The 9467-nt window shown below is 48.9% G+C and overlaps 1 protein-coding gene across 2 annotated transcripts; it reads right to left on the reverse strand.

Moving 5' to 3' along the window:
* Positions 1 to 1718: 1718 nt before the first annotated feature.
* SERPINF2 (serpin family F member 2) lies at positions 1719 to 9342 on the reverse strand. 2 transcript variants are annotated; one of them, XM_005502008.3, is made up of 9 exons: positions 9220 to 9342; positions 8083 to 8146; positions 7309 to 7371; positions 5977 to 6394; positions 5550 to 5693; positions 5156 to 5359; positions 4192 to 4334; positions 3596 to 3800; positions 1719 to 2764 (listed from the first exon to the last, which is right to left on the reverse strand). In XM_005502008.3, exons 1-9 carry the CDS (start codon positions 9231 to 9233, stop codon positions 2439 to 2441), a joined length of 1581 nt encoding a protein of 526 aa, XP_005502065.2. In that variant the 5' UTR covers positions 9234 to 9342; the 3' UTR covers positions 1719 to 2438. The 2 variants fall into 2 exon arrangements, with proteins under 2 accessions (XP_005502065.2, XP_005502066.2); XM_005502009.4 differs by lacking the exon at positions 9220 to 9342 and adding an exon at positions 8603 to 8697.
* Between the last annotated feature and the right edge of the window lie 125 nt (positions 9343 to 9467).

The raw sequence follows: 9467 nt of genomic DNA on the forward strand, positions 1-9467 counted from the left end.
TTAATATTACTTTGGATTTTACAAACTGCCTGTTCTGGAGAGTCGGTGGAGTGTAAAAGAGTCTTAAGGTTGGTGTAACTGATAATTTGTTGAGTAAAGCACAGTCACAGAGGGCTGCTGTGCTGTCAAATAAGATGAAATTAATAGTTTGACATGAATAGCTTGGAGGAGGAAGGATGGCAGAAAGATGGAAAATAGGAAATAAGAACTAAGCTATTTGGGAAACTGAGAATGAGGGGAAAAAACTTTACAGAAGAGGGGGAGCTGGAGGGCAAAGGCATGAAAAGGCAGACTTGGGCTTCAAATCATGCAACAGTTACAATGCAACAGGGTGGAATTCGGGGAGGTTGGTGCTGGGGTTGCAGTAGGCAAAATAAGACTTACCTAAGGCATGGGATGGTATTTGTGAATGTTAGGAATGAATCTATAGAAATAAATAAGCTAAAATGTTCCTGTGGCCTAGAGCTGTGCCCTCATAGTAGGGCTGGATTCTTGTGGGTTTACTTGTTAAAATTACACGGCCCTGTAATTACGGCCTCTTTTTGAAGGATATGTGTCATTGCATTGGTTAGAGGGGTAGACATTATCTTTAGCCGTTCTTTCCCTTTTGGACTGCAAGAAAAGTGTAATTGCAGGTTTGAGCCAGGACGTTTTATTCCCCAAAGGCTCCTGCGTCCCTGAAATTCATGGTTAGTGAGTCAGTCCTTCTCTTATTCCAGCAGATGGTGCAGACTATTCAGGGACGGAGGCTCCCCAGCAGCATTCTGCTCCTTCCTCTGAGGGAAGGCAGACTTCCCGACGGAGGAAAACACTGCCAGAAGGGTGGCCCTTGCGCTCTGTAACTGCTGTTCCACAAAAAACAGAGCACCATCCTTTTTACTCACAAGCTGAGGGGGTTCGGAAGCAGAATCTACTATGGATGGGCGTTGTTTTGTACAGAAATAGCTGCAATGTGGCAGGCTATGGGTGAGTTAGACAAATACTTTTAAGTCGTGGGATGGCTTGGTTGAGTGGAGGGTTCCCGAGATTCTTTTGTGGCGGTTTATTTCAGAGATGCACTGAAATGAGGTTCTGCTACCTCAGAACGAGGACCCAGGGAGCTGTGCCCATCTAAGACAAAAATGAAGCTGTAACCGGACATTGCCTTTTGCCAAAACAAAGCAGTGACATTTAGCTACAGCATCAAAATCTGCCCCTCTTTCCTCTGCAAGGTGCCCCAGCCATCCACAGCATTGTGCTGTAGAGCCAGGAGCATCCCAGCAGAACAAATCTCAGCAGATGCCAGATCAGCACCTTTGAACCTCCCAGTAGATACCAGCAATGGTCAAGTTTTGCCCAAGAGAAAGATTAAGGACTATCACATCCCTGCTTGTCGCTGCGCACAGGCAAAACACCCTCCTGCCCCTCTGCCACTGAGCTTGTGTCTGAATTCCAGGAATTCTGCCCATTTCCCAAAGCCAGCTCCGTCCCCGCGGCTGTTCCCTGCACGCTTTGCAGGTGAGATGCCCAAAGATTATTTGGCTGGGTCCTTGGGCCGTCTTTATGGATCAGCCATTTCACCTCACAGCCCCTTTGTCCTCCGTGATGAGCTGTAGCAAAAAGCAGATCCTTTGTGAAAGCCCCTTTCATCTTTCCACCCAATCTCCGCAATTATTCAAGCTGCTTGCCTTTTTTCTCTCTCTCTTGGGTCTTCCAATGCAACACCTTCAGCAACTATATTCTGCTTTACTCTTTATTATTCTGCCAACGTAAACATTACTAAAAAACACTTTATAAAATATGTTTTGAAAAATCTAGCATTACCCAAGAACCTAGCGTTTCCCAGGAAAAGGGCTGGAGATAAGAATCCAAAGGGGTTTCCAACTGCAGACCCTCCCAAACCAGATCTCAATAGCCAAGGAGTGGGAAAAGGGAATCTTTGCAAAGAGCCTGTGCCTGGCAATGGCTGTGATGCATCCTAGAGAAGACAAATGGGTACTAGTCCAGTTGATCTAGAGGTCGTTTTCTAGGTGGGTACAGACAGTTTTCAGAGGAACACTTTGAGGGCGGCATGTTCACAGGAACTGCGGAAGGAAGAGCAATATTAATATCTCTGGCTGTTGTCCAAGCTGCCAGACGTTAATGATTCCAGGCTATGGGGGACTCGTAATAGGAGCTTAATAAAGACTCTAATAAGAGTCTGGGGACAAGGAAGGCTCCCTTCTATGATTGAGAGGCCTGAAAAGGAAATTCAGGCAGGTTCAACAGAGGGGAACCCCAGCCTGGAGAAACTCATCAAATGGGCCATCCCAGGACTGGTCTCTGGGGATCTGTAAAGGAAAACAGCAAGGGATTGCCTCCTGCAGCCTCAGAGGGAGATCTCCAGGGTCAGGAGGCCTCTCTTAGCTGGTCCAAAGGGTCAGGTAGCAGTCCCAGAACACTTAGACTCTGCTCCTCACTTATTTGGGCATGGGGTACTCATTGACATCTGTTGCTTTGTGTGAGTCCCGTGGCTCCTTTATCTGAGGAGCAGCGTTGGGGTTGGGGTTCTGGACACTGCCTATGAAAAGCGGGATGCCTGTTTCATCTTCAAAGATAATGAAGACAAAGGGCTGGTCAAGGCTGAAGGCAGAGACTGAGCGTGAAACTGCAACGCTGGTAGCAGCAGATGCTTCCACCCCATCTTCTTTAAGCTCCAGGGTAGACTGATGCTGTACGCTGGATACGAAGAGGGGCTCATCTGAGATCTTCTGGAGATTCGGGCTTGTGAACAGCTCCTGGAGGCCTACAGAGAAATGAGACTAAGTTTACCTCCCCGAGTTGGTGCCACCAGCTCTGATTTTCTCAAAGCTGTCCGAAGAAAGCAATTCCCTCATCCGTTGCTACATGTATTGTCCACCATAGAAGACTGGGGAAGCGGCAGGAAACAGAAACAGAAGCTGCAGTCCAGCCAGGTTCCCCAGTCCCTCTCTGTACGAAGAGCTGAGGGTGCCAAAACCAGAACAGTTTTCACAAGCTTTGTCCACCTCTTTTAGAATAGTAGTGAAAGAACCTAAAGCCTTCCTTAAATAGCAGCAGCAAGTCTGAAGGCACTTTCTTGTTTAGGCTGGAAACCCTTTTACAGAGATTATTTTTTAAGCAATTCTGCAAAACAAATTGAACCCATAATTTATTTTCATCTGGAAATGCAGTAGATGGTGTTTTATTTCAGTAAGCTCTCAGTTCCAGGTTGTGTGATCTGCATTCTCTCTGTTGGCAATTTCTATGTCCTGGACACTACGTTAAATGACAAACTAAGAGACCAAGGTTAATGCACTGGAGAATGTTCGTCTTGGCTACAAGTAGGGGAATAGGAAGAACTTGTAAAGATTGGGAGGAACTGTGTATGCTGCCTTCTCCATAGTATCATCTTGTTGGAGCGAAACATTTGGTGCTAGGCAAGCAAAGAGTAAGGAGGAGGAGAGGAATAAGAGCTGGAAGAGTTTGGATGTTATCTGGAGCAAGCTGTGAGGCACAGCTTTAGAAACAAGGATGACAGTTTTTAGTGTCAGCGAACAGATGCCATAGAGATTGATCAGCCTCACTTATTCTGTGCAAATCCTGTTCGAGGCCTTACCCATTTGACTGAGAACCTTGTTGAGTTCCAGCTGGTAGTCCAGTTTTATTTTGGGGATCTTCACTGTGGTGGGTACCTCTCTGGGGAAAAGCCTGCATAGTTGTTCATAAGGGAAGTTCTCCAGCACATGAGACAAGTTCCAAGTATACTGGTTTGGTACAATGACCACAAAACTCATGTTACTTTGGAAGGGAAACTTGGCCACCTGGAAATAAAACCAACCAGAAGAATTTGTGGAAGATGAAAGGAAGTCCAGTAAATGATGCTTTTAATTCAGTCGTTTTCTAATTGGTCTACAGACCCAGTCTGGCTATCAGACAAAACCAGCCTGGTGGGAAGGAGGTATCTGATTTCCTCAGAGAAGGTTTATTGGAATAACAACATTAGGTTTTAGTATTTAGCCACTGACTGGTAAAGATGGAACACATTGCAGAGTAGAAACCCACGTGCACCCACGTACCCGCTCCGGCAGTAATTGTATTCTGAAGGGCTCCAATAGCACGTTGTCTAAGGGAATTCCTTTCTGTATTTCCTCATTTATCTTTAACTCAGGGCTTTAAAACTCCATTAATTCCTGCTTAGTGGGAATATCTTACCTGGATGTCCTGGGACTCCAGTGTAAACCAGCTCAGGGGGTACCTCTGGGCTTTCATCATCTCAACTGGGACCATGAACTTGCTGTCAAGGTGGAATACATCTGGCCCAGTGAAGTTAGCATCAAACTTATTCCTCCAAACCCCTATCAAAATAGAAGTTTAGAAAACAACAAAGTTAAATTCAGGTAGGAACACAGGAACTGCCTGGCTGACATTCCTCCTGTCACGAGTTGTCTAACAAGGCAGATAGTGACCAGGCAAGTATAATAGAAATACAGCAAAGAGAAGTTGGTTCTAAGGCTGGAAGAGTCCTAACAGTGGGAAGCTCTTATCTTCCAGAGAGGAACTCTGGAATAACAAAAAGCACTTGGTTTAATCCTCATGCCTCAGTGTGGGAGATTACTGAAGGCTATGAAGATAAAATAATGGATGTTTGCGCTTTGAAGAATGAAGAGTATTGCCTTTGTGCTGCATAGGGTGAAACAATGCTCCAAGATTAAGCTGAAACATTTGCAGATTTACACTGGAATTAAGAGTTTGGCCTGTGTTTTGATGCACAGCCCTCAGGGAATTAGAGGAAGATGTGCCTGGCCACTGTGCTGTAGTCAGGAAGGAATGCACAGGAGCTGTTCCCAAGCCCTGTGGTTGGTGTGTGGTGAGTTGCAAGAGACCTGGTTGAGATGAGATGTGCCGCTGCCTGGGACCCTGAACCAGGAGGCAAAAATACCGCAGGTTCCACCTGCTCCATCCCAGCTTTGCTATCAAGCAACATTTTTAGCACATGTGAAGCAGTTGGGAATCATAACTGAAACGGAATCTAAGCAAGAAGAACAGCAGATGTACAAGGACAAGCAGATTGACTGGCAGGAAGCAGTGAGAGGAGATGCCGTTCAGCTACAGTGCTTGCAGAAAACTGGGAGATTTCTAACTGTTCCTCTTTAAAAGTAAGGCCCGTGGAGCTCACCGTGGAAATGGATTGCATTGAGCAGGAGCAGCACTGTGTTTGCAGGGAGCTGCTGCAGGAATGTGGGTATTTGCCCGTTAGTTGCTTCCTTTACCCACGTGTTTATGGCTACGAGGTCATCCTCGCCCATCCCAGAAAGGGTCATGGGCTTTGCTCCGTAGAACTTCTCTGAATCCTCCAGGAACTTGTCTTTCACCTCAAATCCTGGCAGAGGGGAAGAATTCTACATGAAATCACCAGACACTGAAAAAGAATTGCCCAGTGGCTCAGCCAGTGGCAGGACACTCTCCAGGAGGAGCACTTGAAGAGAACAGAGATGTCTCCCAGTACGGCAGCGCGCTTCCATCGCTCTGTCACTGAGAGTTTTACCCTCCACCCCCATGCCAGCTCTCACCTTTCTGCAGGTACAGACGTGACGCGAGGCTGAGGGTGGATTCTGTGAACCTCCTGCGAAGGGTCCCCAGCACGTGGTGCAGGCAGGGCACCGACTGCAGGTGCATCGCCGCCAGCAAATGCTTCTCAGTCTGATTTGCTGCTCCTAAAAAGCAAAGTCAAATTCCATGCCCCTCTAGTGGAAAATAGGGATGTTACTGTAGCTGCCTCCTGCTAGAAAGAGCCTTACAAAAGAGGCTGGAGGAACCTGAGAGCAGGAGCCACAGAGGGCAGCTTCAATTGTAATCGTACCTAATTAACCCTGCAGGAATAAGATTAAGTGGAAGGTGCTGTATTTAATCTCTGCATTTTGCACATTGGTTCCTGGTGCCTCCAGGAGGGGGCACAGGGAAGGGCAGGAACCGAAGCTTTAGTAATTAAGAAGTTACCCAGTGCCAGGTGGGACAAGGCGAGGGCGATGCTGAGGGGTGACAGGATCACATTGGTCCCGTTGGACTCCACCTGGGCCTCTCTCAGGAGATTGATGCTGAATCTCATCAAGCCACCTGCCAGCCTCTGGCTCTTCTTCCAAGTCATCTCACAACTTTCATCTTCAGCCTCTCCCTTCTCTTCAGAAGAAGCACTTTCCCCAGCTGGTTGCTGATCGTGACAGCCCACAGCTCCAGCTACAGCTTCATCTTCTGGGTTCCTCCCATTCCTCATGCCTGGTGGGGGGGTGATGAAAGGGAACCTGGGTCCATCGATCTCCTGGAAGCTGTCATAGGTGAAGTCTGCCAGATCTGCATTCGGCAGGGTCGGGACAGCTTCCAGCACCGCAGACTCTGCAACTCCAGCGCTTTTCACATCCTGGGGAGAAACACAAAAGGTTAGTGCTGGGAAAGCAGGAGCACAGTGATAATGTCCCTCATGGGCTTTACTGCACATCTAAACGGGTTGAGAAAACTCTCCAGCATCTCTTCTGGTGACATGTCCATTCCAGTTTGCCTTTTTACCTTGAGGTTAAAAGCACCTCAGTGAGTGTGGAAGACAGAAGGTCTTGTACCCTGGGAAAACTGACCAAGTGAGGCTCTTGCAGTGGTTCCTCCTCCACTTGCTCTCAGGTTTGCCCCAGGCAAACGAGCCCAACAGGCTTGCTTTGAGGGCAAGAACCACCACCTGCCCAGCACATGTCCTATAACTTCACCATTTATAGATCCATCATCCTCAACCTTGGTTTCACATCCTCTCACATGTTTTGGGGCTGCTGATCTGCCTCGTGCCTCAGTCCGCACCCTCTGCTGCTGTCACAGCCTTGGTCCATTTTGGCTCAAATCCTCCTCCAGGCATCTGTCTCTTCTTGTCTGTTCTAGTCCATCCCTTTTCTCTCCAAATTCCTAATTTTCCAGTTTTCTAAGCTTTAGCCTGTAGCTGCTGCTGTCCGCCCATTTGCATGGTCTCAAACACATGCTGTTTTCCTCAGATCTCTCTGTTCCCACCCGCATCCGGATGAAATTCCTCTGCTGCAGCAGTGCTGCCCTGCCAGAGCCGGGCTGGACCAGCAGCATCAGCTACGGGTCACCCTCCCTGCCGCCCTCAGAGCTGATCTTTGCTCCATACACTACCCCGTTATTTAGGCTGGAGCTCCCAACGGGAAGGAGCACAGTGTTGGCACTGCTAGATTGCACTGCTTGGGCTCATCCTATCTCAGGACAAACCGAAAAACCATTGCAAATACCACGGCATAACCTCGGTCCCCTCGGGTGGATCCAGCTGTTGCTCACCTTCAGCTCCCCATCTTTTTCTAAGAAGAGATGCTTTTGCTCAAGGGCATGTGCCGAAGAAAACTGTAGGGGGAAAAAAACCAAAATCATTAGGTTCCAGATAATTTCCTTTGAATTTCCATAGACATTTTCCTCTGCCCCCACTGCTAACACATCCTCGTGGCACCAGATCAGAGCCTGACACCAGCAGATCTCCCATGGCTACGGTGCGGGCAGGGCTTTGGGATGCAGACCCGGAGGTGGTGGGTCCAGCGTGGGGAGGTGGAAGCAAGCGGGAGCTGGGGGAGACTGTGAATGCTGCGTTTGTTTAGAAAGGGACCAGATCAGAAGGGTAGAAACTCATGTATCCTCTAGAGAGCGAGCAGTGCAGTTTTGCAATCTCAGATCTGATGGGGATCCAGATTTAAAACAGGACCAAAAAGCAAAAAAGCTGTTATTAAACAACCTCCTGTTAACTCCTGAAGGTCACGGTTGTTAAGTACAGTCGAAACCAAGTTTCCAAAGATTTTTCTACAGAAATCTACTTGAACAATGAGAGTTTCCACAGCTTATTAGCCGGGAAAAAGATTAGAAACCCTGCTGTGCTGGGGCACAGGTGAACCCCACAGCAGAGAAGCAGCGTCGTCTATCAATCTTCTTTTTAGGGCTTCTCACACAGAATTATCAGGCAGTATACGCCCCGTGGTCTGGCACGGGAGAGTCCTTTGCTGGCTGGGGAGGGGGCTGTGCTCACACCAGAGGGGTCCCCACCGTGGCAGGGGTGAAGCCACTTACCCGTAGGTGACTGTGCAGAGCAGATAAGCAGAGCAGCACCAGAGCCCAGAGAAACACCATATTTCTGGAACAGAAGGACCCGCCGAGAGAGAGAAGTTATTTCCAGCTGCCTGGCAGCAGCGAGCTGAGCCTATTCAGGTCTACAGGGAGAAAAATTATCAACCTGGCCAAACAGGTTGGCGCAGGAGCTCGCAGAAAGCAATAGGGAGATTGAACAATGCTGCAAAGAAACAACACAGGACTCCTGGAGCCGACGCCAAGGTGGCGAAATCAGAGAGGAACAGGGGAAATCAGAGAGGAACAGGGACCCGTGCAGAGCTGTGACCACAGCCAGGCTCCCAGGACGCGTTTCTGACCCCGTCGCCCTCGTTCCTCTGGACTGCAAATGGCATTTCCCTAATCAGTCCTGCACATGCTGTGCTGCTGGAAGGAGACAAGAGCCTCTGCTCCTTTGCTGTGCAAACCACTGAGGTGTGGGCACAGCATCCTCAGCTGTGCCCCGGGGAGAAGGGACACTAACCTGCCTCAGAGGGGCTGCGGGCACGTTGCAAGTGCTGTCTGGGAGTTTGCAGGTAGAAAATGCAATACTGTAAGAGTTTTTCAGCGATATGTCCTGAAATAGAGAGTCCTCCCCTTCCCAGCACTCGCCTTCCCCGTGCTGGCAAACCCAGCCTCTCCCACCCCCGCACACCAGTTCCTGTACGGGACAGTGGGAATGGGGCTTCCAGGGCCCTGGATAAACCCCCACCCCTTCCCCAGCCACTGCACCACCCACCTACTTTTCCCGTTCAAACAGAAATAACTTTTATCTTCTTCTTTAGCATAAAGCGCCTGTGCCAAAGCCCAGTCCTTGGCACAGCTGCCCTACACTTAATTCCTGGGGCTGCTTTGACCTGAAACTGCTGGGCTGCGACCTCTCTTGCCAAGTGGAAAAAGCAAAACTTGAAGCTATTTCATTTCCCCTCCACCCTCACCCCAAATCCTGCAGCCACATATAACCCCAAATGCCCTTTTTCCCCGCAATGTTGCCCATCCTTTAACCCTCTGCCAAATTCACGCCTCCTCTCCTGGGAAGGCACTATTGCTCATTGGAGGAGCCCCCATTTACTATCAAATCCGCATTCATTTGCCCCTTACCTGGGATTCTTCATATCCACGTTTAGCCCAGCTGATAGCTCTGTGTGTGGGGCAAACACGGTCTCTTGTCCAGCCCCCCCTCCTCCTGGACAGCAGCGACCTTCGGCACCACCCCTGTTTGGGAATTTGGTAGGCAAATATTGACCTACAGCATCCAATTAAACATTTGTTTGGGGAATAAGAATGAATTTGTGGTGCATTTGGAGATGAGGAGACGCTTTGGGCTGCTGTACCTTCCAGACAATGTT

Source organism: Columba livia, chromosome 20 (genome assembly GCF_036013475.1).
Source record: "Columba livia isolate bColLiv1 breed racing homer chromosome 20, bColLiv1.pat.W.v2, whole genome shotgun sequence".
Taxonomy (NCBI): Eukaryota; Metazoa; Chordata; class Aves; order Columbiformes; family Columbidae; genus Columba; species Columba livia.